This window comes from Perognathus longimembris, chromosome 6, assembly GCF_023159225.1.
Source record: "Perognathus longimembris pacificus isolate PPM17 chromosome 6, ASM2315922v1, whole genome shotgun sequence".
Taxonomy (NCBI): domain Eukaryota; kingdom Metazoa; phylum Chordata; class Mammalia; order Rodentia; family Heteromyidae; genus Perognathus; species Perognathus longimembris.
The window spans coordinates 67,121,682-67,149,648 of NC_063166.1; the positions used below are offsets into that span (position 1 = coordinate 67,121,682).

General features: G+C 49.7%; 2 protein-coding genes across 4 annotated transcripts; both read right to left on the bottom strand.

Annotated features, from left to right (window-relative positions):
- Positions 1 to 7,610: 7,610 nt before the first annotated feature.
- LOC125353365 (putative testis-specific Y-encoded-like protein 3) lies at positions 7,611 to 9,239 on the bottom strand. Its single transcript, XM_048348995.1, has one exon. It carries the CDS (start codon positions 9,225 to 9,227, stop codon positions 8,229 to 8,231), a length of 999 nt encoding a protein of 332 aa, XP_048204952.1. The 5' UTR covers positions 9,228 to 9,239; the 3' UTR covers positions 7,611 to 8,228.
- Positions 9,240 to 11,925: 2,686 nt separating this feature from the next.
- Plagl2 (PLAG1 like zinc finger 2) lies at positions 11,926 to 27,924 on the bottom strand. Of its 3 annotated transcripts, XM_048348993.1 has the most exons (3): positions 27,789 to 27,924; positions 21,944 to 22,317; positions 11,926 to 16,914 (listed from the first exon to the last, which is right to left on the bottom strand). In XM_048348993.1, exons 2-3 carry the CDS (start codon positions 22,201 to 22,203, stop codon positions 15,684 to 15,686), a joined length of 1,491 nt encoding a protein of 496 aa, XP_048204950.1. In that variant the 5' UTR covers positions 22,204 to 22,317; positions 27,789 to 27,924; the 3' UTR covers positions 11,926 to 15,683. The 3 variants fall into 3 exon arrangements, with proteins under 3 accessions (XP_048204950.1, XP_048204951.1, XP_048204949.1); XM_048348994.1 differs by lacking the exon at positions 21,944 to 22,317 and having other exon boundaries at positions 27,789 to 27,869; XM_048348992.1 differs by lacking the exon at positions 27,789 to 27,924 and having other exon boundaries at positions 21,944 to 23,225.
- Between the last annotated feature and the right edge of the window lie 43 nt (positions 27,925 to 27,967).

Below are 27,967 nucleotides of genomic sequence, written 5' to 3' on the forward strand. Positions count from 1 at the left end.
GTTGTGTCTCAAATCACCTGTAAGGGCAGGGTTTGGCAGCATCCCATTAGCTTGTGTGGAATGGTTGCTTTCAAAGCTTCATCTCCTGTCCACCTTTCTGAGGTCATACCACTGCTTTTCCCTGACTGCAGCCAGTCTGTCCCCTCCCTCTGTTCAGCTCTGATTGGCATGCATTTGCCCCCTCACACCCCAGAAGCAGGAACTGGAAAGTCAGCTGTGGGCCTTGTTAGCAATGAAACCTGCTTTTCTTTTTTCTTTTTCATTTTTTTTGTGCTAGTCATGTGCTCGGCCTGGGTGCTGTCCCTGAACTTTTGTGCTCAAAACTAGCATTCTACCACTTGAGCCAGTGTTCCACTTCCAACTTTCTGATGATTAATTGGAGATAATTGCCTCACAGACTTTTCTGCCCAGGTTGGCTTTGAACTGTGATCCTCAGATATCAGCCTCCTGAGTAGGTAACATTACAAGCATGAGCCATTAGCACCTAACTGTAGTTGAATGGATTTTTTGTTTGTTTTGCCAGTCCTGAGGCTTAGACTCAGGTCCAGAGCACTGTCCCTGACTTTTTTGTTGTTGTTTTGCTCAAGGCTAGCACTCTACCTCTTAAAGAGCCACAGAACCACTTCCAGCTTTTTCTGTTTATGTGTTATTGAGGAATTGAACCCAGGGTTTCGTGCATACTACATAGGTACTCTTCTGCTAAGCCACATTCTCAGCCCCCTCCCTCCCCTTTGTTTTGGATGTGGGACTTGAACCCAAGGCCTAGGCACTATCCCTGAACTTTTTTTTTCCTCAAGGCTAGTACTCTACCACTTTGAGCCATAATGCCACTTCTGGTTTTGTGATGATTAATTGGAGATAAGAGTCTCAGAGTTTCCTGCCCAGGCTGGTTTTGAACCGTGAACCTCAGATCTCAGTCTCCTAAGTAGCTAAGATTACAGTTGTGAGCTACCAGCACCCAGCTAGTTGTGTATCTTTTGACATAGTTATTACATGTTTGGCATAGATGGCACACAATTTGATGTCTTCCAAAAGGCCAGATAGATATCGCTTAACCTCCGAAAAGCTACTAATAGCTGAAGCTCAGTTCTGTTTGCAAGCTGAAGCTCAGTTCTGTTTGCAAGTCCTGGCCACTTGTACCAGATACTGAAGAGAGGAGTTTGCAGATGAGAAGGTGGGTGGACTTGCAGTGAGGTTTCATTTCAGAATGCCCCAGGCCTCCTGTAATGTGCAGGTAGCTTTGGCAGCCAGGTGCTTCCTGGGCATTTTACCACTGGTGGGTTTTTAGGCACTGAGATGCAGAGACCGCCTTCCTTTCCTCGCTGCCCTGGACTCCAGTGAGAGGCAGTATGACAGCAGAGAGCAACATGGGCATTGTGGAAGCAGTGGGACCCCAGATTCCTAGTGCATGTGGATGAGTGTACAGTTCTCCCAGCACTCGTCACAATAACTGACCTATCCCCACTGAATGAGTTTTGAACCTTTGTCAGAAGCCTTGATTGTGTCAAAACATAGGGAATAGAAGTAGAATGGTTTGGCCAGTAGCCCACACCTGTAATCCTTGCTACTCAGGAAGCTGAGACCTTAAAGATTACAGCTTGAATCCAGCTATGGCATTAAAGTGAGAGACTCTAATCTTAGAGCTCAACTAAGTGCCAGAGGTGAGGTTGCATACACGAGGCCCCAGGTTCGAAGCTCAAGTACAGCATGTTCCTCTGCCTCTTTTATACCTGTATCAGTTGGCCAGTTGTGGCTGCTTGCTTTCCTCCCTATGGCTTGTTTGCTCCTGTATGGGCTTGACGTTTCATTGGATGCCAGATATTGTAGATTTTCACCTTGTTGGATCTGGAATATACTTATAATACTGTAAACCCATTTGAGCTTTGGGGAGTTAAGTTGCTTGGAAACAGTTTAGTTTTATGGACACATGCATACAAGCTTTCTCATGCTCATTTTGCTGTAAATCCTGACCAATGCTCATTCTTGAGCTGATTGTTAGTTTGGAGAGCTTGAGTGGTGTGGGGGGTGAGGGATGAGCCCTTTGAAGGGAATCTTCCCCCTAAGGAAGTCTCAGTTTGAGGAAACAGGCTGAGAGCCATGAAAAGATGGGAAAGATGTGGAGTTATGGTGAGTAGCTCACTGCCTCTCACCGGCCTCACAGCCTTCAGCCCGGTGCCTGTTCCACCACAGCTGGCTGCCCGAGAGCCTGAGTCAGTTGTGGTTGGTGCCCTCAGTTCCTGGCATTGGTTTTCCCACTTGAGCAGGGGAAGCAGAAGCAGAGACTTCCGCGAAGTCCTTGAGGGAAAATAGCAAAGTCTCCTGAGCAGTTGCAGATTACAAGTAATTGCTACAGTTTCCAAATGGGTTTTTTTGCTTTTAGGTCTGAGACCAGAACTCAAACTCAGTACCTGATGCTTTCACTCAATGGCTAGTGCTCTACCAACTGAGCCATCCTTCCAACCCCTAAAATTGATTTTTTGTTTTGTTTTGTTTTGTTTTGTTTTCACAGTCCTGGGGCTTGGACTCACGGCCTAAGCACTGTCACTGGCTTCTTTTTGCTCAAGGCTAGCACTTTGCCACTTGAGCCACAGCACCACTTCTGGCTATATATATAGGGGTGTATATATATATATATATAGTGCTGAGGAATCTAATCCAGTGCTTCATGTATACAAGGCCAGCATTCTTGCCACTAGGCCATATTCCCAGCCCCTCTTTTTCTTTTTCTTTTTTAAATAGGAACTAGGAACTTTATTTGTCCGGTCCACCTCTCCTTACTGAGATAGCTTGCTTAGGGTGGGGTAGGTTTTTATGAGTGGGGGTTACATCATTGGCAGTGACTCGGTGACCTTTGTAAAATGGGTTTTTCTCAGACTGAAAAATAATGTCCAAATTTATTGATTTCATTTTGCTGGACCTGGGGTTTGAACTCGGCCTGGGCACAGTCCCTGAGCTGCTTTTGCTCAAGGCAAACACTCTACCACTTAAGCCACAGAGACACTTCTGTTTTGTTTTGTTTTTAGTAGTTTTTTTGGAGATAAGAGTCTCATGGGCTTTCCTGCCCGGGCTGACTTCAAACCGTGATCCTCAGAACTCAGCCTCCTGAGTAGCTGGGATTAGAGGCATGAGCTACCAGCGTCCAGCGTATCCAAAATTATTTTTCAGGCCAACAGAACAAATGAGAACAAAACCCTGGGGCCCTATAACTTATGTTTGCCCTACTTATCCTGGCCTCCTTGGAGGAGTGCAAGCCAAGTGGCCATCCCTGCGGAGGGGATGGGGAATCCATCCAGAGGTACCTGCTGCCCTGCTTCTATCACTACATAGAGTCAGGCTCTGGAGAGGCCTTAACACAGGCTTCCATGCCTTTGTCCCCACCGTCTGAAGCGGGGCCAGGATGCCAACCAGAAAGGCCCTCCAGAGCCAGATAATGTGCAGCACTCAGTGTGAGAGCCCCTGGCTCTGCCACACTGTGCTAGGTGAGGGGGACTCTGCAGTAAATAAAGCAGAGTGCCCAAGAGTGCAGAAAGAAAGTGGGTAAGAGAAAGGTGGGGTTCTGTAAGTGAACAAGCAGTACAGCACCAGATGGAAGCAAAATCCAAGTCAGAGCAAGTAGAATACTCAGGGAAGGCTTCCCTGAAGAGAGACTTTCAAATGTTTTGAGGTACATTTCAGCTGATAAACTGAAACGTAGTAAAAAGCAGTATTACAGATATCTGGAGGCTCCAGGAAGATCTTTGGGTTTTTGCTTGTTTCTTTGCCAGTCCAGGGGCTTAAGCTTCTTTTGTTCAAGGCTAGCACTCTAACCACTTGAGCCACAATGCCACTTCCAACTTTTTCTGAATAGTGTATTGGAGGTAAGTCTCATGGATTTTCTTGCCTAGGTTGGCTTCAAACTGTGCTCCTCAGATCTCAGCCTTCTGAGTAGCCGGGATTACAGGTGTGAGCCATCTGCACCCGGCTCTAGGAAAATCTTGAGCCAGGTTGGGAGCCCTAGGAGGAGCCGGTATGGTTGGTTGCACAACCACAGGAGTCTTGTAAGCCCTTCAGAGCTGGTTGTGGGTTGGGTTTTTTTTGTTTGTTGTGTTTTTGTTTTGTGCATGTACATTGGGCTTAAATTCAGGGCCTGAATGCTGTCCCTGAGCTTTTTTGCTTAAGACTGGCTCTCTACCACTTGAGCCACAGCTCCACTTCGAGCTTTTTGGTGATCACTGGAGGAGAGGAGTCTTATGGACTGTCCTGCCTGAGCTGGTAGACCTCAGTCTCAGCTCTGTCTCCTGAGTAGCAAGGATTATAGGCAGGAGCCACCAGCATCCAACAAGAACTGTCGGTTCTCGTCTGAGATTGGGGCAGGCCATGGTGTGACCCAGGGTTACGGGGCCACTCTGACTGCCATGTCCACTCACCACCTTGCACAGACAGATGCTCTGTTACTGCTGGTGGCCATTTTCACTCTTCCAGCCTGACTTTTGTGCCTTTGACCTGAGGTCAGGGACCGCAGTGATGACCTCATGGAGATGTGCATTGGATAAACGAGTGAGTGATGGGACACAAACTAGTGAGCAAGAAAGAATGGGTTCTGAAGATGATACACCCCATCAGGGAGAGGAGCGTGTGTTTGCCACAGTGCCAAGCCAAGTCTGGCACTAGCCATACAACAGCAGAAGCAGGTAAGTACCTCCTTCACTAAGTTAGGCCCCTTGTCTAGGAGTTAAGGATAGAAAGTGTGCTGCAGGGCTCACATCTGGGCAGGAGGAACCAAAGAACATTGGAGAACCACAGGCACAGATCGGTAGGCCCCATGGGTCACCAGCTTCCAACATGCTTACAGCTCACCTTGACTTCCCCAGGGACTATTAAGGACAGGAGTTTGGCCCAGAAGAGAAAAACCCAGAGGGTAGGACTCAGCCAGGTCCACTATCTTGGGTTTTTGTCTGTACTTGGGAGGTGGTAGACGGTTGCAGGCTAGGACAACCATGGAGGGCTTCCTGAAAGAGCTGCATCTTTGAAGGATGGCTCAGTCCAAACCTAAGACTCTAGAGGTTAGCCCTCTCCACCCCTTGCCTCCAGCCTTATTTTGAACCGCACCTTACACTCCTCCTGGTGTCCACAGGATAAAGCCCTGGCCTGGCACTGTTGAGTTCCAGAAGTGACCTCCACCATCTCCTCATCCATCATCGCCTCTCCCAGGCAGCCACACATTATCCTGTATCCCAAACACACTGCGCATCTTGACGCCCCTAGTCCTGAGCCCATGCTGCTTGCTCTGCCAGGAATTCCTTTTCCAGACCCACTATTTTTGTTTATGTGCAGTGCAGGGGATGGAACCCAGGGCCTCTCCCAGGTTAGCTCAGTGATCTACCTCTGAGATGCCCTCTCTCCCTGCCAGAGGTGGCTTTTTAAACTTCCACCATTTTCCAAAAGCCAGCTCCAGTGTCCTGACTTGAGAGATGTCTCTACCATCTACCACAACAGCTGGGGATAAACTGTTGGCCATGCTGGACGTAACTGGGTTCTATCTCCTTAAAGTAGCTGGTATGGGCCAGTTGGGTTTAATTGCCCAAAGCAGCCTTCTTCACCACAGAGGTGAAGACTGGCTGGACAGTAGTCATTCCTCATCATACCCTTTCTTTGCCCTAGTACTGGGGCTGGACTTCAGGGACTGGGCACTGTCCCTTTGATCTTTCTGTTCAAGGCTGGTACTTTACCACTCACTTCTAGCTTTTTGGTGGTTAATAGGAAATAATCTCATGAACGTTCCTGCCGGGGCTGGCTTTAAACCCAAAGCATCTGATCTCAAGACTCCTAAGGAGCAAGGATGACAGGTGTAAGCCCAGAATTTCACTCTGCTCCTCTCCACCCAACTGAAATCCTTTGGGAAGGAGCCTCGTCCTGTTTTTTATCTTGTCAGAGCCTCAGTGTTCCAGCACACTTGGATAGGTCATTCACTCAAGCTGATCATTTTTGGGGTGTTAGTAAACCATGTGGGGGAAAGCAGCAGACGAGTAGTTCCCTGATCTCCTGACTCTCATGAGATGGGAAGGAAAAAGGACAAGAAAAGCAGCTTGTTTCCGTTTCAAGAGACAAGGGGAAACTTGCAGGCTGGACAGGAAAGCCTGTGGAAAAATGGTGTTTGAGGCTTGAATCAATTGTAGAAACTGCAGATTTCTCTTCCTTCCACTTGCAGTAGGAAAATTCCAGAGAGAGGGGGAAGCAACACAAAACCCGAGGCTCGAACATGCTTGATGCATTTCAGGAGTAGAAGCCAGCGTGGAGAGCCGAGAGGCCAGCAAGAACCAGACAAGTCAGCTGCCCAGCTGCCAAAAGAAATTGGGGGCTTTGTAGGCCCATAGCGGGCTTTGGAAAGGGTGAATAACATGACCTAAATTAATTTTCCCTAGGCCAAAAAGGATTTTATTTTCCATCATGCATATAGAACAGGAAAGTACGGAATTGGACAAAGCCCCATGGGGAATATTTCTGTTTTGAAGCAGTGATGTCATTGACAACATGGTCACCAGGGCACAGAGCTACCCAGACCCTCAGCGTAGGCTCATCCCGCCAATCAGTCACAGATTTCTTCCTGGAGGTTATTCTACAGATGCAAAACCACTGTATTCTAATTCTCCTTGTAAGGCAGGGTTCTATATAGCATTAGGCTACAACTAATTAACAATGTGCAGACACGGAAGTTCCCAAGTGGCATAGAGCAGTTACACTGGCAGAACTTACAAATGTTCTCAACTAACAGCAAGACGCAGGTGTGTACAGCTCCATTTTCCAGGAGGCACAAACAGAGAAGGAAATGTACAGGGACTTACACAAAAGTAGAAAAATAAAAGAGCCCATAGCACTAGCTTTCTAACCACACAAGTTATATACCTGGCCCAGGTGAGAAAACCTCTGAAGCTGTAGTGTTCTGTTAGTCTTCTAATTTACAAAATATTAGTGAAAGAGAAAAGCTCACATGATCCAGGGGCTCTCCCCTCCGCCCAAAGCTCTCAGCTACTCCTTCCTTTGTGGCTGCTCTGACTTCTTGTTCTCTGCTCCCCAAAACTGTGTCCTCAGGTCCCAGAAGACAAGACCTTGCATAAAATGGAGAGGACAAGCCTGCCAGGGCAGCTCAGCTCTTAAACCTATAGGAAGCCATGGACAGGAATGGGAGGAAGACAACCCAGAAGGGGACCTGGAGGAAGAGGCGAAGTGCCTCTAAAAGAACACAGGGGACCATGATTAGCTCTCCCTGCCCCTGGGGACTTCCTGGTCCCTGTGCAGCTGCCTGGCCTGGAGGGCCCCCTTTAAAGAGGGGAGAGGACCAAGGAGCTGAGAGCACAGGCAGGCAACAGGACAAACTCTCCCCGCTGAGACAGTTGAGTTCGAGAAACCTGTCTCCTTCACTGGTGGCAAAAACTTGACTTGTTACTTTGTTTCTGAGTTGTCATCAACCTGGCAGCCTAGACAAGATAGATGGGCACAGGGGGGCTGGCAAAGAGCCCGGGTCCTGCAAGGGATCCCAGCCCTGTCCCCTAGATCAGAGGGTGCTAGCCCTTCCCCCGCCTCTCCCCCCCCCCCCCCCACCGCCTGCATCTATAGGCAGCTCTTGAGGCCTTGTAGGCACCAGCGATGAGGGGGGCCTGAGCAAAGCTCATCGGGAAGGCGATGGCCAGGTGCAGTGGAGTGCAGCTCAGGCAGTGGAGAGGAGGCAACATGGGGCAAGAGGAGTAGTGTGAGCACAAAGAATCCCTTGCTGGCCTCTTTGTGCCCTTGCCTCACCCTGCCCAGTCATCTGGCTGCCCATACTGCCAGATACCCACCCAATCGTCCATTTGATAGATGCCTGGCCTGAGGCCGTGAAATGTCCAAGTCTGCTGGTTCTCCCCTTTCCAAGCATACGCACTTCATCTTGGGTGACAAAAACCAGCTGGCTACAGCCAGCACCAGTGTGGCTTTGAAGCTTGAGACCTCAAAGATGCACTGGTACTCCTGTGAAAAAGGGGGAGAGGGGCAAGAGGTGCTCAGGGAGGTCCAGGCCATGAAGATGATAGTGGTCCAGAGCCTTGGGGGCCTGTTGTGAATGCAGAGGCGTATGACAGTCACATGGCAGTCACGTGGGAACTGTAGAGACTGGTCTTGAAAACCAAAGGCTTGGAGCTGGGTCCACCCAACACCCAGAGAAGGCAAACAGATGGTCCACGGGGAGACAGAGGTACTGCGTGCCAGAGCAGGACTTAGCCAGACTGGAATCCATAGGGCCTAGAAGGGACCTCAGTGGGCCACCTTGCCAGGCCTCCCCTGGCTCTGTGAGACCTATCCCCCAGCAGGTAGTACTGCAAAGGGTTGGGCCACAGGTCATCTTTAATGATTTGGGCAACCCTGTCAGCCTCTAGGAGGCTGTGCTGTGAAAACCAGCTGAAGAAGCTTTGCACCGTGTCCCGGTTTCTGTGGACCAGGGCAGGGGGCTCCTGGCCCCGGTGCCAGCGGATGGGAGTTGCAACGGACACCACTCGACCCGAGGAGCTACACTCATACTCCTTCACGATCACCTTGTTTCGGAAGTACGGGTTGCTCCAAAAGCGGAACTTGAACCTGCAACCTGTCCTGGCGTGTCTGAGTTCTCTCACCTCCAGATTCATAAGATAGCAAAGGATGTCTTCATCCCGCGGGCTGATCAGGGCTGCCAGCTGCGGGTGGTTCAGGAAGGCGGTGACCCAGAAGCCGGGGATGTTCTGGATGATGAAGCTCCTCCGGGCCAGGTGCAACCTGCGCATCCTGCAGAACCTGCGCTCCAGCCGGAGGTAGGCCCTGTCGGCCTGGGCGCTCGCGGCCTCCAGCTCCCACTGGATGGCCTCCAGCGGGTCCATAATCAGACCGCCCAGGTCCAGCGGCCCCAGGACCTCCCGTGCCTCCGCGCCCACCTCGGGCTTCTCCTCCCCGACCTGCTGCTGGTCCGCCGCCTCCTCCATGCAGATGGCGCCTCCCTCGCCTGTGGCCTCCCCGCACCCCTCAGCGTGACCGGGCTCCGGGGCCCCGGTCTGGGCCAGGCCGCCTTCCAGGCTGGGGCCTGCGGCTGCGGAGGCAGGCAGAGCGGCCCCCGGGCCCTCGGTGGGGTCCGGGCGCTCGGGGTCCCCACAGGCTGCGGAGGCCAGGCGCGCACCCCGCTCGTGCAGGGGGCCGGGCGGAGGGCGCGCGGTGGTTTCCAGAGACACCCCGGACTCCTGGTCCGCCATCACCTGCGGAGCCTGCGGCTGAAGGGGCCGGGGCGCAGGGGCGACACTGCGGGCTTGGCGACGGGGGCGACGGCGCGATGCGGAGAGCGAGCGGCGGGCGGGCGGGCGGCGGCGGCCTCCACCTCCCTCCGGTTCCTCCGTCCTCCTCCTCCCCCCTCCTCCGCGGCGCGCTCCGCCCCTCACACCCCCTTCCGGATGTGACTCACTGGGGTCCCTCCACCGCGGGGTGAGGGCCAGGAGACGGAGGTCCTGGAGTCCTAGCACAAGGGGAGTCGCGGGTGGAGGGGACACAGGGGGATAGGCCCAACCCCCAGCCCTGATTACAACCGTCCACGCCGCCCGCGGGAGTGTGGCCGTGGAGCACCCTGGCACCAGGACCCTTATGCGGACCAGAAGCCGGAAATACTCACGTGGAGAAAGGAGGGCACGGGATGGCTGTGGATCAGAGGTCAGGGAGTCTTAAACCGCTGCCAACCAGGGAGCCGGTGGCATCTGCCTGCTTCCCTCACAAGCTGGATCCTGGATGGGGTGGCGGTCCCTTTACCCAACATGGGCTCTCAAATACAGGATCCCAGATGGAGTAGACTTGGGTCTGGCATGATTCTGCAAATGCATCCACAGTCCTATGGTATCAGCTTCATTCTTGTGCCTTGTGGAGGTCAGGATGCCTCAGGTCCCCATCTGCCCCGACATCCTTGCCACCTCCAGACGCCTTCAGCTTCTCCCTGCCCAGTAGATAGCACAGCTCCCTCCTCTGAGCCCTCAAGATCCACCTGGGGTACAGGCTACTTAAGAGGCACTACTTAGAGGCAAGGTCGTCTCTCTTGGGAGTCTTAACCAGGGTTTTGATTCACTATTTGTCAAGAAAGCAGGACAAGTGCCTCAAACCTGTACTCCTGGCTATCTGGGTGAGATGGAGATGATCATGGTTTGAGGCTAGTTGGGACAAAACTTTCCCAAGATTCCATCTCAACCAATGAACAAAGACAAACAAAATGAAAACAAATACAAAAAACACCTGGACACCATGGTGCCCAACTGTCATCCCAACTACTCAGGAAATGTGGACAGTGGGCTAGGCTAGCCAGGGCAAAAGGGAAGACCCCAGGGCTTGAGGTGTGGCTCAGCAAGAGAGCCTGCCCAGCAAGCAGGAGGCCCCGATTTCAAACCTCAGGACCTCCTCCGTACCCCTTTTCCCCCACCATGCACACAGCAGACAACAGAAGGAACTGGGTGCCACCAGTAGCTGGTGGCTTATGCCTGCAATCCTAGCTACTCAGGAGACTGGAGATCTGAGAATCACGGTTCGAAGCCAGCCCAGGCAGAAAAGTCCCCATGAGAGTCTTATCTCCAATTGAAAACTGGAAATAGTACTGTGGCTCAAGTGGTAGAGTGCAATAGCCTTGAGCACAAAGAGGCTCAAGGACAGCACTCAGGCTGTGAGTTCAAGCCCCACAACCAAAAACAAAAAAATCCAAAAGGAACTGGGCACCAGTGGCTCACACTTGGAATCCTTGCTGTGGTGGCTAAGATTAGGCTCAGAAGGCTGCAACCTCGAGGCAAAAAAGTTCTTGAGACTCCAACTCCACTTAACCAGCAAAATGCTGAAGGGTTGGTTGGCTCTTGCTCTTAAGGCCCTGAGTTCAAGCCACTGTGCCCACACATGTATGCATGTACACACAAACAGAAAAGCAGGCCAAAGTGATAAAAAGATCAATCCATCTTTGTACACCGAACACCAAACACCGGTGCAGGGGATCTTGGGCTAGACTCTGGTGGCTTGTCTTGGCTATGCAGCAGTTCCAGGCCACAGAAAGGTATGCTACTGTTGGACCTCAGCAAAAGGCATGGGGCTCAGATGGCCTTCTCTATGTGCCAGACTGGCCAGTCAGTACCAGGTGAAGCCATATTAGCTTACCAATGTCTGATCCCAGTGGCGGGACACAGGTGTGAGGCCAGGTCCTGTCACCTGCTATGTCTGAAAAGATCCTCCAGGGTCAACACCGTGTGATCCCATTCCACTCCTGCACAAAGGGAAAACCTACTCAGGGCCTGAGGATGGTCATGGCTTCATAAGATAGGCCACATAAAAACTGAAATGCTGTGGCCAACTACGATTGAACCTCCGGATCAAACCTAATCTGAAGACTGAACTACACAGCTGCCATTTTCAGTTACATGAAATCTCACCCCTTAAAGCCAATTTTTTGATCTGGGTTTTCTGACTCTTGAATCCAAGATTAATCAAAAGAATACTATTACTTACCTTAAAGATACCCAACTGGGCTGGGCACATGGCCTAGTGGTAGAGTGCTTGCCTCGCATGCATGAAGCCCTGGGTTTGATTCCTCAGCAACACATACATAGAAAAAGCCAGAAATAGAGTGCTAGCCCTGAGCAAAAAGATGCCAGGGACAGTGCTCAGGCCCTGAGTTCAAGCCCCAGGATTGGCAAAAAAAAAAAAAAAAAAGACATCCAGTTAAGATCTTTCACGTTATGTATAAGAACATGGACACTGTATGCCAACAAAAATCCTTCATTTCAAAGTACAAAGCTTTTGTTAATGTGAGTGCCTGTTACTGGCCATGCAACACTCCATCCATCGCCTTAGATGCTAAAGACATCTGGAAAAATCCACTTCATTCCAAATCCGGGTTCCCTCCAACCCTTTGCCGATCAGAATTACAACTGCCAAACACATCATTCAGAAGTTTTTAATAAACAACTTCATTATAAAAACTTTTTTGAAAATGTAATTCTGTAAAACATTGAAAAATCTACTTTAACAAAGATATGCCCTGTGCATTTTCTAATGGCACTTACATTTTACAATTAAAAACCTTGTTTTATATAAAGCCAAAAATACTCCAAGAGGTTATTCACTGTTTACAAAGTGCTAGAAGGTTTTCATCTTGTATTTTTCTCTTTAAATAATCTGGCATTACGAAAGAGTGGCTTGGGAGCCTTGACCACTAGGAGGGAGGGAAGGTCTAGAGGAGATGCTGCTGTGCCCATGTGTGGAGGAGGAGTGCAGGTGGGAGCATCACAAAGGACGCCAGCCACACCTGCAGGACGCTGGAACACCTCCACCCCTCTGTGGGCACTAGGTCATCACAGTGAACACCTCCTTCCTCGACAGAGACCCTGCTCTCCAGTGGTGAAGGTCATGGCCAATTCCTTCCACAGCAGGTTCAGAGCTCCAGGAGAGGCCAGGGTGGGATCCCAGAGGAATCTGGACTTTTCTGGCCAACACCTGCCTAAGGCAAAGTTTCTTATTACATAAATATCCTTGTTAAAAAGCAAAATATTGATCCTGTACAATACTTGTTAAAAAAAATCGTGCTTAAAAACAGCTCCTAGATAAGAGGGAAAGCTGGAAGGGGTGGAGAAAACAGCTACCAAAAAGGGAGGGGGGAACTTAAAGGGTCACTAGGGAAAGTTTGAGGACAGGAAGGGAGTTTCAACTTAGAACAACATCTACGAGCAAAAAGGTAATCACACCTGCTTCCCAGATTTCCATTAACAAAATGCCATGTAAGAAGTTGGGGGAACTTATTGGTGGGCCTTTTCCTGCCTCACACCTCTGGAAAATGAGCAGGTATCCTTTGAGCTGACGCCAGGGCTGTCCTCAGTGCACACCAGCTATTGGGCAGGGTGGGCATTGACTTGTCCCTGTTCAAGTCAGCTCAGGGTCTGAGCAGTGACTACAAAAGGGCACAGCACTCCTATAACCTGGTCCCTGATTGGTTTGTGCCACTTGCCGCAGCTCCTGTCCTGGGCAGATGCTGCTCTGGCTCTCCTAGCATCAGAAGGGGGACTGAAGTAGAGTTTTGAGTACTGAGAGCAGGATAAAGCTATTCTTATGAACAGCCAGGCCAAAAAGTCTTTTTCTTTGGTGGGGGTTGGGAGGGGGGTGGTGTTGGTGGGTTATGAAACAACAGGGTAGCTATGGTCCAAAAGGTAACAGCACACAAAGCTCCTCTGCACCAGCAAACTTCAGTGGTGGGAAGGTTCCTTGTGGTGAGGGCACTGAGAGAGCAGGGAAGGAGAGGAAGGACGGAAGACAAGGAGAGAAGACAGGAGGTGGGTGCCAGGCCCTCTAAGGTATCTAACAATTGTTCTGCCTGTCCTCTGAGTTCCCAGCCTCATCAGAGAGGAAGAATTTGAGGAAGGGACAGGCAGGCAGGACAGGACTCCTCTAACAGCCCAGGACTTTACACTCTGTGGCTACAGGCTTACTTGCCTGTGGAAGCTGAGGGCACAGGAAGGCTGCCGGCCAGGGGGGAGGGGTGCTGGGTCTAGTGAAGACCACACACAAGGAGAATGGCAGCAGCGAGTCCCACATGGGTTCTCACATACCAATTCCTAGAACATGCACAGCATGCAGGTGGCGGCTGCGTACCAAGGTAGACCCTTTTAAAAATAAACCTTAATTAGTCCCTGGGACTCACTGAAACTATTTTTAGAAGCAAATCACCTAGTCAGATGCTAACCTTACCAGACACTTTTCTATCTGGTTTTGTGTTCTTAAAGGTATCCCTAGCTACCTTATCCCTAGCTAATCAAAACATGCTTATTCACTCCACACTGTTGCCGCTCAAGGGCCAGCGGGCTAGACCTTCAGCAGGACTGGCCTAGGATGAAGCAGAAGCCTGGGGCTTGGACCTGCACAGTTATTGATGCTAAACCGAAGGGCATCAGGACAGAAGGTAGGGGCTGCAGAGGACTGCTGGAAGGCTGAGGCAGTTCCTAGGTAGTTCATCCTGAAACCCTAGTGGAGAAGCCAGCCAGAGACAACACCGACGAGAGTGCCCGCACTGCCGGCTGCAACTGTATAGGAGTTAACAGTAAAGAGGTAGAAGTGTGTTTCTGAATTAGAGAGGTGTCTCGAGAGGCCCCAAGATGGTGGTCCCTGAGCTGCCTCCCTCCCACATGTGGGAAGAGCCCATGCAAAACTGAGATGAAGCAGAGTCTGGGGTTTGGCTGGGTTCCAGGCAAAGGCTGCGCTGTCTATGGCAGGGAGCCCCACAAGTCAGGAATTAATCCTTTCCTGCAAGAAACCTTGCTAGCTGCTAGGGGCAACTGAGGGGAGCCATGAGAAGGTGGGAGTTCCTGGATGGAGACCAGAGAAGGCGATGCACAGTGGCCTTGAATCCATGAGGACCTCAAGGTGAGGGAGACGGAAGGGACACCATGGATAAGAGAATTTTTGGTATGGGAGGCAACAATGATTACATAGATTAGAATTCGAGTATGTGCCCAGTCCTGACTTTCTTAAAATTCTTCTTCCAACAATTCCACAATTTCTTGGAAAAGGGACAAGCAAGAGGGAGACAAACAAAGGGCACAGTCTCTCTCTTTTGCCAGCCCCAGCAGCCTAAAACCGGAGGCCCTCCTTCCAAGACAAATAACAGCTCATGATGTTCAGGGTGGGGTTGGGGATGGGGAGATGACAGATGCAGGCCTGCCTTTCGTTTCTTCCTCTCTCCAGTTCAAAAGGAGGATGAAAGGAGTCATGATGTACTTGGAGAAAAACAGAATTGCAGACGGGTGAGAAACCTGCTCCAATCTTCTTGCCTATCTCCTGTGGTCACTGCCGTGGGAGGCAGGGAGATGCAGTCATGGAAGATGGCAGAGACCGAAACAGTCCAAAGTCAGTTTATTCCCCACGGGGGAAAAAATGTGACCTCAAGTGAAGAGAAGTCAGCAAGACCCGACTCCGCCTTGTAAACAGGGCTCCAGTCAACACCAAGTACCAAGTGGTTCAGGCTGGTGCCAACTGAAATGGACTGGTGGGAATGGATTCACGGTGTGTAAACAGAGTTCACTGCAGTCACGCTAAGGCTAACAGTGTGGCGAGGGAGGTGAAATGGTGTGTCTGAGGCGAATGTGTAAACGGTACCGTTGCTGGACAACACTGACTGAAAACGGAGCTGGTGGAACAGGGAGACGGGGCAGGCCGGAAGAATGGAGACCCTCTCTTCTGTCTGCTGGTCGGAAGCAGGCAGAGGAGCCAGGTGACGTCCACAGCAGAGCCTGGCAACTGCCTGCTGTGGTCTGCAGGATGGGACCAGAGGGCGGGCTTCTTGGGCTATTTCTCTTGAGGTCATCCGAGGTGAAACCCTCTGTTTCTCCGAGAGGCCTCTCCTTCTCCAAGGAGAAGGAGCTATGAAGCTTTGGAGAGGGAGAAGGCTAAGTGGGGCTCCCAATTCAGATTAAAAAAAAAATAATACCTGAAAGTTCATGGTAGATCTTTTCACGGGGCTGGGGCTCAAGGTTCCTCCTGGAATCAATCCTGGAGCCTGAACCCTCAAACCAAGTGCTCCACATACACATTAGAATTTTTTCTTTTTGAACCCAGCTCTGAAAGCTCAGCTGCCTTCACGGGGATGTGGACGGGGCGGGTTGAAGGCTCCCTGACAGAGCCTAAGACTGAGCTGTGGGCCTCCGTGGGGGCTACTGGAATGCTTGATGGAAACGAGGCAGGGTGGTGCTACTCAGGCCAGAGGTGAAGACGGGAGGCAAGGAGTGCAGAGGCCCGAAGTTCAGGGGTCCCCCAGCTCCTGGGGAATCTTGAGGCTGAGCTTGCAAAGTGGTGAGCAGGGGCTGGGCCTCAGCCTGGGAGTAGCCCATGACCAGGCCTCCTGCAGCTCCCGGTGGGTTACACGGGGGCAGATTGAGTGGAAGGAAGCCCAGTAAATGGGAGAAGTCCACATTAGCAGCGCACAGGGCCTCAGAGAGGTTGGCGGGGCTCTTGGTGAGCAGTGCTTCATCTAGGAGGGCCGCAGCTGCCGCCGGCTGAGGTGAGGCGGGCTGGGGTTCGGCGGATGAGAGAGACAGGCTTCCAGGAAAATCCGCCAGGAAACTATCCACCTCCACTTTGGGCAATTTGTCGGGCAAGTATGAGGTAGATCCAAGCTGGTATTTTGGAGGGAGCTGAGCTGGGGAAGAGATGGGTGAGGATTCCAGAGGGTAGCTCATGCCCACGGGGAGCGTATTGTGCACCAGGGAGTGTGGCATGCCTGTGCCAGGCATGGCAGGGATGTGGGCACCATACATGCCCATGGGCAGCATGCCAGGGAAGGCCTTGGCCCCCATCACGTCCCGAGAGGCCATGCACAGCACAGGGCTCAGCTCTTCCTTCACGCTGACTGTGGAGCTGCAGCTGAGGAGGCCTAGCATGTCCACTGGCTCTGTCTTGATCTTGAGCAGCTCCTGCGAGTGGCTCTTCTTGACATGACGTGTCAGGTGGTCCTTGCGGCCAAATCTCTGGGCACAGTACTGGCACAGGAAGTCCTTCCGGCCTGTGTGCACCACTAGGTGCCGCCGCACATCCTTGCGGGTATAGAATCGCCGGTCACAGTGGTCACAGGGGTGCTTCTTCTCCTTGGCACCGCCTGCTACCCGGCGCGAGTGAGCCTTCAGGTGCTCCAGCAGGGACTGGGTGCTCTCAAAGGTCTGCAGGCAGACCTTGCAGCTGAGGTCGCCACTGCTGGCGGCATGCATGGCCAGGTGGCGGCGGTAGCCCAGCTTCGTATTGTAATTCTTACCGCACTCGGCGCAGTGGAGGGCCTCTTTGTTGGGGTCGTGGGTCTGCAAGTGGTTCCGAAGATGGTCCTTGCGGTGAAACATCTTATCACAGTACATGCACTGGTGGGGTTTCTGGGCCGAGTGGGTGGCCATGTGCCTAAGGGGAGTGAGAAAAGACGGTCAAAGCAGAAAGTGGGAAGATCAGAATGCTAAATGGACAACCAAGATGTCTACTAACAGGATACCATATTTAAAAAGCTACAGTGAAGTGATGCAATGGTGCCTGTAATTCTAGCTAGTCAGGAGTGAGATCTGAGAATTATGTTTTGAAGCCAGTCTGGACAGAAAGTCTGTGAGGTTCTTATCTCCAATTAAACAGCAAAAAGCCAGAACAGAGCTTGGCTCAAGTGGTAGAGTGCCAGACTTAAGCCAAAAAACTAAGGGACAGTACCCTGACCCCAAGTTTAAGCCCCAGGATGGGCACAAAAATGAAGAGAAAGGAGGGAGCCAGGAAAGAAGGGGAGATAGGGAGGAAATGGAATACCATGCCAACTATATTCTATAAACATCCCTGCAAAATTATGTATGTACTGATACTTTGCAGCACTGGTTATAGAAGCAAAAAGTAAGAAACAGTCTAAACATCTACCCTATTAATAGGGAACTTTTTTTTTGCCAGTCCTGGGCTTGAACTCAGGGCCTAAGCACTGTCCCTGGCTTCTTTTTGCTTAAGGCTAACACTCTACCATTTGAGCCACAACGCCACTTCTGGCTTTTTCTATATATGTGGTGCTGAGGAATCAAACCCAGGGCTTCATGTATACGAGACAAGCATTCTACCACTAGGCCATATTCCCAGCCCAGGAACTTGTTTTATAATTATGCTAATTGCATAAAGTAATCCAACTATTTGAAAGTTGAGGCAGCTTTAAAAGTACCTTCAAGGAATAAACTTCTTAGATGCATAAGTGGAAAAAAGCAGAATAATATATGAAGAAAATTCTGTGTGAAAAAAGGGAAGTATATGTATGCTTACTTGTATATGCTTAACATATTTATGGAAGGCTATATAAGAAACTGAAGCCAGGGGCTGGGAATATGGCCTAGTGGCAAGAGTGCTTACCTCCCATACATGAAGCCCTGGGTTCGATTCCTCAGCACCACATATATAGAAAAAGGCCAGAAGTGGCACTGTGGCTCAAGTGACAGAGTGCTAGCCTTGAGCAAAAAGAAGCCAGGGACAGTGCTCAGGCCCTGAGTTCAAGCCCCTGAGTCCAAGCCCCAGGACTGGCCAAAAAAAAAAAAGAAAGAAAAGAAAAGAAACTGAAGCCAGGCATTGGTGGCTCACATCTATAATCCTAGCCACTCAGGAGGGTGACTTCTGAGGACTGAGGTTTGAAGCCAGCATGGACCAAAAATATCCAAGATTCTCATCTCCAACTGAACAGTAAAAACCTGAAATGGAGACATAGTTCAAGTGGCAAGGTGTCAAATATGGGCAAAAATGCCAGGCAAAAGGACCAAGTTCTTGAGTTCATGCCCCAATACTGGCACATTAGAAAAAGAAACCAAGATCATTGACGGCCTATGGGAAGAAAACTGGACAGGTGGACGCAATGAGTCTTTTCATGGCATAACATCTGGTATCTTCGAAATGTTGAATTATTTGTATTTCTTCTTCAAAAAATTGTATTGGGCTGGGAATGTGGCTTAGTGGTAGAGTGCTTGCCTGGCATGCATGAAGCCCTGGATTCAATTCCTCAGCAACACATACACAGAAAAAGCTGGAAGTGGCACTATGGCTCAAGTGGTAGAGTGCTAGCCTTGGGCAAAAGAAGCTCAGAAACAGTGCCCAGGCCCTGAGATCAAGTACCAGGACAGACAAAAAAAAACGTATCAAGAAATTACAAGGAGGGCTGGGAATATGGCCTAGTGGCAAGAGTGCTTGCCTCCTACACATGGAGCTCTCTGTTCAATTCCCCAGCACCACATATATGGAAAACGGCCAGAAGGGGCGCTGTGGCTCAGGTGGCAGAGTGCTAGCCTTGAGCGGGAAGAAGCCAGGGATGGTACTCAGGCCCTGAGTCCAAGGCCCAGGACTGGCCAAAAAATTACAAGGAGATTCATGTTAAATGGTAAAGTGCCTGCCTAAGCAGGCACAAAGCCTTGAGTTCAAATCTCTATAACTGCCTCCCCATCCTCCCCAAAATATTTAAATGACACAACAAATGGAAAGATAAAAATATGTAAACTTCCTGATCTGAAACAGTTTCTAAACCACATACGGCTAAGCCAAAAAAGGAAGTTCAACACAGTACATATAATAGGATCTCTTTAAAAATGAAAAAGGGAATCTAAGTTTGAATGTGTCAGAAGGGACCTAAGAAACTAATCCTACCACTGCCTTTGGGGAGAGGGACAATGGCTTGAGAGTAAGAACAATTCATTTGTACCTTTGGATTTTCTTTTTTTTGGCCAGTCCTTGGGCTTGGACTCAGGGCCTGAGCACTGTCCCTGGCTTCTTTTTGCTCAAGGCTAGCACTCTGCCACTTGAGCCATGGCGCCACTTCTGGCCTTTTTTTGTATATATGTGGTGTTGAGGAATCGAACCCAGGGTTTCATATATATGAGTCAAGCACTCTTGCCACTAGGCTATATTCCCAGCCCCCTATGTAAATCAGTAACACTTTTAGAAATGTGCTAAGGAGTGGGGGATGGGGCTGGGGATATGGCCTAGTGGCAAGAGTGCTTGCCTCGTATACATGAGGCCCTGGGTTCGATTCCCCAGCACCACATATACAGAAAACGGCCAGAAGTAGCGCTGTGGCTCAAGTGGCAGAGTGCTAGCCTTGAGGAAAAAGAAGCCAGGGACAGTGCTCAGGCCCTGAGTCCAAGCCCCAGGACTGGCCAAAAAAAAAAAAAAAAAAAAAGGACTGGGGGCACAGCTTCAGTGGTAGAGCAACTGCTTAGTTAGCTTAAGGCCTTGAGTTCAAACTTTGATACCACAAGAAAGACAGAGAGAGAGACAGAGACAGACGGGGGGGGGGGGGGGAGGGAAGGAAGGAAGGAAGGAAATGTTTTAGTGTTATAGTACCTCATAATCCCTTAGTTTATCTGTTCCTATCTGGTTGGAAAGCAGCTTAGAGTCTAGGAACTGAAAATCAGCTCCATAAACAGAATCAACTCAGCAAGACTGTGAGGTTCTGGTGAGCCATATCATTAATCCTGTTTGCCAGTGAGAAGGCTACAGCCACTAGGGAGCCCCACCCACCAGTCAGTTAAGTGGCACAGGATGGATTCATTCAGACATGTCACAGCTTTATCATAGTGACCCTTTCTACTTGGAGGGCTATCCTCATGTTATATATGTGTGTTCATGTCTATATGAGTCATGGTCCTGACATGAACGACTGAAGACAAAGGGGAAAGAAGTGCTGAGGAATTCAGCCTATTTCCTTCATTTTGCAGGTGAGAAAACTAAAGCCCACAGAGGGTTTGTGACTCATAAAATACCACAAGTGATTTATGTCAGGGCTCCTGCCTCTTGGACCAGGATCTTTGCTGCGACCTCTCACTAGCACTGAGAGAGGAAGTCTACAAGGGCTGAATGTTGGTGTTTCAAGCCTGTGATCCTAGCTATTCAGGAGTGAAGATTGAGAGGATTATGGGTTACTGGGCAAAAAAGTTTATAAGACCTCACTCCAGCAGCAAAACCTTAGAATGTCATTCCAGCTGAAATGGGAAGAGGATTACAATCCAGGCTAAAAGCAAGACCCTAGCTCAAAAATAACCTCAAAACAAAAAGGGCTAGAAGTGTAGCAGCTGAAGTGGCAGAGTGCCTGTCTAGTAAGCTCAAAGCACTGAATTCAAACCACAGTACTAAAGAAGAAAAAAAAAAGTCTGAGATGATAGCACTAAGAGTACCCTAAGACAGAAAGCATAGAGAGAATCAAAACAGTACTAGGCCCACAGAACTGTCCTGGGAGCAATCCTGGCCTCTACACTACCCTGGTGCCTATTTCAGTTTCTTCCTATCAAATGTTTTCCAATGAGGAACTAAGGCTTTCTGTGGTCATCCTGTTGATATACTTACTTTTTTGCTGTCTGCCCCATTGTTACAAAGGTAAATTCCAAGACAGTCAGCACCTCCAGCCTTCTGGCTCGCTATGCCAACTCTAGTAATGAGCACTGTGCCTAGTACATAACGAAGGTCAATAGATAGTTGGATAGAGGAATGGTTAGATGATTGTACACCAGGCTGGTCTAGGCCATTCGTAAAGGGCAAGTGCATGGTTCCTCTAATGGAAAGACAGGAGTAAAAGGAAAACAGTTCTCCCCAGGTTCTTTCCCCACCAAAGCCCTGCCACATCTGCCATAATAAGGGCTTTCACATTCTATTTCATTTTGAGTAGGGATTCTTGGGCTTACACATTTCCTCACAAGTCCCTGCCCTAGAGGGCACCAGGGACTCTACAGAGACAGAAGCGGTCATCTGAGTAGCATGTGAATTCAGTCGAAGTAGCACTGTAGGACCTAAGAAGCTAAAGTTGTTCAATTACATCCCTGTTCTGAGCCTCCACTTTATAAAGTATACACAGTAGACCAAAGGATCTCCTTTTTCTTCTAAAGTTCTAAAACAGAGTTTTAACTTCAGCTAAGATTCTAATCATTTACATGACAGGAGTAGTGGAAGTAGTATTTAAAAAAATGTTCAGTTTGTTCTCAGCTGCCTGATACTGCACTCATCAGATTCTAGTGTATACATCAAAAATACTTCTATTAGTTAGGTGCTGGTGCCTCATGCCTGTAATCCTAGCTACTCAGGAGCCTGAGACCTGAGGACTGCAGTTCAAAGCCAGCCTGAGTGGGAAAGTCTATGAGACTCGCATCTCCAATTAAACACCAAAAGAAGCCAGAAGTAGAGCTGTGGTTCAAATAAATGGTAGAGTGCTAGCCTTAAGCAAAAAAGCTCAGGGACAACACTTAGGTCCTGAGTTCAAGCCCTAGGACTGGCACAAAAAAAATAAACCATCACCACCAAAACTCTATTATTGTTATTGACTGACTTCAAGTGGTTAGAGTACAGGGAATATGTGTGGGACACTGACAGCTGCACATGTAGTGGAGTCTCTCTGGCTTTGACCTGGGACGCTCAGAGCAGGAAGAGGTATGGGAGCATCACCTACCTATATAGCTTGTACTTGGAGGCAAAAGCCTTGCCACAGTGCAGCTGAGGGCAACTATACGGTCTCTGTTCCGGATGGGGAAGGCTGTGAGGCCTTAGCTTCTCCCCATTTGAGAAGGGTGTCCCCGAGATTTCACATTGGCACTTCACTTGACTCTCTGTCTCCCGGGCCCGCGGCCTAGGAACTAGTTTCCAGCCCACTTCCTCCTCCTGCTTTGCATCTTGAATCCAGGGAGGGACGCTGGTAAAAAATGTGGTCATGGCAAGGCTAATGGCAAAGGGCCATGTTACTCAGAAAGCCTCCCCATCAGCTCCGCACAGGCTCTCCGCTCTGTCACAGCCTCCAACGTAGCCTTCAGAAAACAATCTCTTCACCTGCAACATCAAACACCCGGTGTTAGGGAGCCCAATGCCATGGGAGCGTGGGTTTTGGAGGCAGACAGACCCCACTCCAATACCAGCCCTCTTGTTTGGAAGTTGTGTGATTTTTTCAGACAATTATTTACTCCCTTGAGCTGCTTCCCCATTTATAATGCAGATATAACTATCTTTGAAATCATAAGGGTGATTTGAGGATTAAATGGGATTACGGATACAAAGCATTCGGTACAAACTTGGGTACCCAGAAGTGCTTAGCGGTAACTATTATTACTAGTACAGTCTAGCTAATACAAAGATAATCTGAGCTCTGAAAGGCTACACTTTCTCTTCTCACTTCTCTTTTATATCCTTTCCACTAAACCTAGGGACAGCAGTTCCTTCTCTTCCTGTTTACCTACCTGTCCCTCATCCACTACTTTCCCCAGTTCTCTCATGGAGGTGCTAAGAGGCGATTAAATGTCCAAAAGGCAAGGGAGAGGAAGGATCCTTTACTTAGAAAATCTATACCCTGAGAGGTAGGGCCTAGGCCAGAAGGACTTCTTAGCACTGCAACAATACCAAGAGCTTCCATCTGAGGCCGTCGCAGACTCAGCATTTTCCCTAAACCAGTACTGGTCCCATCCTGACCTCTACTTCCTTTCTTGGTCTTGTGGTGTCCAGGCCCAGCTAGGTCTCTTCATCAACAACTAGCCAATAATCCAAGTGCCATATACGCACTTCTCTTTTTCGAGTGTCAGTGCTGGGGTTTGAATTCAAGGCCTCATGCTTACTAAGCAGGTGCTCTGCCACTTAAGCCATGCCTTCAGCTCCTTTTTGCAATGGATATTTCCAATATAGGGTCTCACCTTATGCCTGAACAGGCCTAGACTGTAATCCTCTTGTTTGTGCCTCCTTTTATGGCTGGAATGACATATGGAGTCTTACGAACTTTCATGCCTAGGTTCCCCTGATCTCCACCTCCTAAGTAGCTAGGATTACAGAACTGAGCAGGTTACATGCGAGCATTAGAATGTAGTCTTTTCCACTTGACTCTCTGAGAACTCCTATCATACCTCTTTCATCTTTAGAATGCAAGTTGATTCTCAAGGACTTAACTTACGTCCAGAGGTTCTAGTTTAAACTTGATTCACAGCCCTTCCAGAGTGAAGAGCTGAAATCATGAAGTCTAATCCTCTCCCTTGCTGGCAGAAGTAGTAGCAATAGAAGAGAAGAGCTGGCACAAAAATGACACAATTCCTTTCCTGAGATCAACTCAGGAAAAGGATGGAAGTTACTATACTGCCCCTCAAAAGGGAGACAACAGACCCATATTCATACTTACTAGACCACCACACAGGACCAACTATATTTCAAATTGCTACAATAGGGAGATTCCCCTTTGGAGAGATATCAAAATTTGATCATGAGGCTTTTCCACATTTAGAGGGCAAAGAGGGTATCCAGGGACTGTCCACAAGAATCTAGGGAGGGCTCCAACTGTACAAATTAGCTGTGGGCCATAGAATGCTTGCTCAGCTCATTAGCACCTGCTGCTTACAGTGACCATTCATCCAACAGACTGGCCATGAACGAGATGATAGTATCAGCGGGTTCATGCCCCAGAGAGCTTTGCTCATCATTAACATGAGCTACATCCTGTTCAGGAACCATTCCTCTTGAAGAAACATTGCAGTGTAATATGATAAACATTTCCCCATCACTGGAGATTTGCCTAGAAGGATCAGCATAAAGGTGGATGCATTTTCCATGAATCACATGCATGGCAGCACTAAAAATCACCCATTGGCGATTTTGAATCATCATGGCATATTTGCCTGCTTCACTTGAAACCTCAAAGGCCTCTGACGTCTGGCTTTCATTGTTTAAGTCCCCTCCTCCTTGCCAAGGGTGGAATTACCTGTTTATAATACCAGCGATTACTATGCACAGTAGAACTGAGTAGAGAGTGAGCTCAAGTGTGCAGGTCTAGTTTGAAGGGAATTTCCCTGGCCTTCAAAGTCAGATTCTGCTCCCACGTTATATCTGAATCTTGCACCTTGGCCTATGGAGTGTTGGGAATGGCTGCCAGAGGGAGGAAACTCACAAAGCTCTGGCTGGTGTGAGATGGGAGCCTAACCTGGAAATTCTGCACAAACAGAAAAAGAATGGTAGGTCCCCCACCTCCCACATGTCCAACTCATCTGTTCTCTTGAACATGTACAAACAAGAAGACACAGCAATTTAGTATGTTACTACTGAAACAGTGAGTAATGGGCTTCTAGGAAGAGGCTGGTGGTGGCTAGGAAGAACTTGTGGGGTTGTACTGCTAGAACCAAAGAAAGAAGGCGGGAACCATGTGCTCACCTCAATGTGCACTTCATGGACTTTAAAAAAGAAAAGAGCCACCACCCAGATCCTACTCACCAGGGCCTTTTAAAAATCCCAGCCAAGTCCTTACCTACAGTCACCAACAGGCTGTTGGACAACCAAAACTGCTAATGTTACCTAGGAACGCTTTCAGGGATCTAGTCTCTGTGTCCTTTGTCTGCAAATTCCTTTCATCCAGACTCCTGCATTTGTCTGTCTCACATAATTCAGTCCTGTTCCTTAAGACTTCTCCTTCCTAGGCAAAACTATGAAAGAATTCTGCTTCTCTTTCTTTCAAAGCTGTTCTTCTGGTCTCACACACTAACCGTAACTATAGAGAAGCTGACAGACCTGTTCCCATAAAACAAACACAATCCCTCCCAGCTACTGGTAAAACTCAGGATGTTTTCAGCCTGATTCCTTCTAGAGTCTGATTTGAAGGGGGAGGTAGCACGGAAAGAACCTTGGACTTGCTATCATTACAGCGGCTACCTACTACCTATGAAATTTACTTCATTCCACGGAAACTCACTCTCCAATTTCCAAAATAGAAATTTATTCTCTTCACCTGTAAGATTCTCCCAGAGGATTACATGAAATAATCTTGGAAGTGACATGAAACACGTGCCAAATACACACAGTGCCCTCTGAGGTCCAAGTATGCCTCTTTTCTGCATAATGCCTGAGTAATAGTTCTTTTTTTCCCCCCTTAGCATACTTCTCATGCCTCAGAGTAAGTTTCCTCCCCAACATCTCCCCAGAATGTGGCCTTCCTCTTTCCCTCACAGCTAACCCTCAGTACATCCCCTTAAGCCAACCCCTTACTTCACCTCCCTCAGCACATCTCCAAGGCCAGTATTTTCTCTCCCGTGGATAGCCACTTTATTATACCTTTATAATACCCTCTTTCTACTATCAAAACTCCATATCCCAAGTAGCAGCTATTGGCAAAAACTCAGTACAGCCTTTGGAAGCTCCTGTCTGACTGCTTCTGTTGTGCGCCGTGATACTTGCTGCCCTCTGATGAAACTATAGTTTTATGGTGTTACATCATCTCTATAGAAACTACGTTCTTTCTCCATTATTAGCCTGTTTCCTCATCTGTAAAGTAAAGCTAAAAATACTCACCTCACAGGCTTGTTGTAAGGATTATTTTAGTCAGGTATGGAAAGGGCTAAGCATTTGGTTTGGCCTGCTACAAGAGCCCAAAGAAAGAGAGCTATTATCTCTGCATTGACCTGCCACTTTCTACTTCTGCCGCCACACTCCAATTCTCCCAACTCCCTAAAATACTGTGGAGAGACAGCTCCCCAACCCTGCATCGAGGAAAGGGTTAATCTCCAAGTGTTCTTAACCAAAGAGACCCACAGAGGATTAACAGCTCCATTTCAGTGACTACCCTAAAATAGCTTTTATCCCTCCTGCCTAAGAGCTACTTGGGGAGCTGAAGAACTTAATTCAACACCTGCCTGCATGGAAATACACCCAGGAACTATTCCTTGGAATGGACAGTCTTCCCTTAAGAGAACTCAAAATAGAAACCAGAAAACAGATTTAGAAGGGGAGGGGGGCAACAACAACAACAAAAATCCCAGTCCTATTTGTTTCTGGGCCAGAAACAAATCCAAAAGGCACACTGGTTGGCTAGAAAACAGCGGGAAGGAAAAGTAGGGGAGTGGGAGTAGCTGTTCCCTCACTCACAGTCTCACACGGAACTCACACGGATGGATGGGGATGGACACACGTACACACACCCCAGAGTGGTGGGAGAATTAAATTACAGGGAGGCTGGTGAGCCTCAATGACTTGCATCATTCCAAGAAACATCAAACAGGATTAACAGGGGTTGGATTTACTCTCGGGCTGCTAGTTCTTGTGTCAATGTAGATGGGCCTCTTTGGAGTCCCTTTGATTCCCTATTTCCTCAGATTCCTGCTGCCTCCCACTCCTGGGGAGGCCTTGAACAAATGGCCGCGCAGCACAGGATGGCCTCATTTTTACAGGGAGGAAACCACCTCTAGATACCCACCCCCCAATCTAGTGGCCTCTCCTTGGGAAGAAGGGGGAGGGTTTAGAAACCCAAGGCCAGACTACCACAGCCCCAGGCTGACAGGTGGAAAAACACACAAGGCAAGAGACAGATTACACTTGCAGGTGAAGCACCAACTCCCCCATACTGTTATTTCCCTCCAAGCTGGGCTACAGCGTGGAGGTGGATTTGCAGGAAACAAACAGGCTCTCAGGCTAGCTTGTAAACCACCCCACGGCATGGTGGGAATTGTGAATCGCTCCTTCCCCAAGATTGGGAGATGGGAGTAGACTGGTGCTGAGGGGAAAGGAATTCGGAAAGAAGGGGGAGGGGGGGTAAAGGGGATCGTATCTCAAGGAAGGAATAGAAGGGCAAATCATTTGGGTCTCTAAGGAGGCCTCAGAGAACGGGGCAGGGGGATTCTAAAGGCTGAAAATAGAAATGAATTCTACTAGTTTCAGGAGGGTCTCAAAACCGGTCTTCTGATAGATATGCTCTAGAGTTTTTGAGTATGAAGCCTGGGGCGGGAGCTACGTCCGAGTAGGAACTTATTTTGGGGTTCTCCAGACCCTAGGTATCTGGGGGAAGCCGTAAAGGGGGTTACAAGAGCCTGGGAAACGGAAGGGAGGGAAAAGAGCAGACTTCTCGAAGCAGGAAAGAGGGGTAAGTGGGCCGGGGTAGGCGTGTCTCGGGGAGGGAGCAGGTGCACCTTATCAACGTCCCCCAGACCCGGGTCTCCGGCAGGGTCAGCAGCGCGCTATCTGGGTCACCAAGGAGCTTGACTGGGAATGAGGGATCCTCGGGTTGTGTGTGTCCAGGTCTCAGGGGTGGGGGGGGGGAGAGACTCTAGCGGGGCTCCTTCGGGTCCCCCAAACACACGTACGAGTTCCTGGGAGAGTTTCCGTCAACCCGGGGCCTATCCGGGGCCACGCTGGCGCAGAGAGGGGCCCCCCGTGGTGGGGGGTGAGACCGCGCTAAGGGGCCCCGAGATGAGGGGCGCCGCCGCTCCGGGCACCCGGCGTGCGGGGCGCAGCGAGACTGCCTCCCGCCCCGCTCCCCGCCGTCCCCAGGGGCCCTCGCCGGCACTCACCGCGCTCGGAGCCCCGCGCTGCGGGCCGGGCCGCGCTCGGGCTCCGCCAGGCCCGCTCAGGCCCCGGTAGTGGCGGCGGTCGGGCCATTGTGCGGTGCATTGTGGGAGCCGCGCGAGCGGGCAGGGGAGGGGGCGGTGCCGCGGGCTCTCTATGGTCCCGCCCGCCCGTGGGCTAGAGC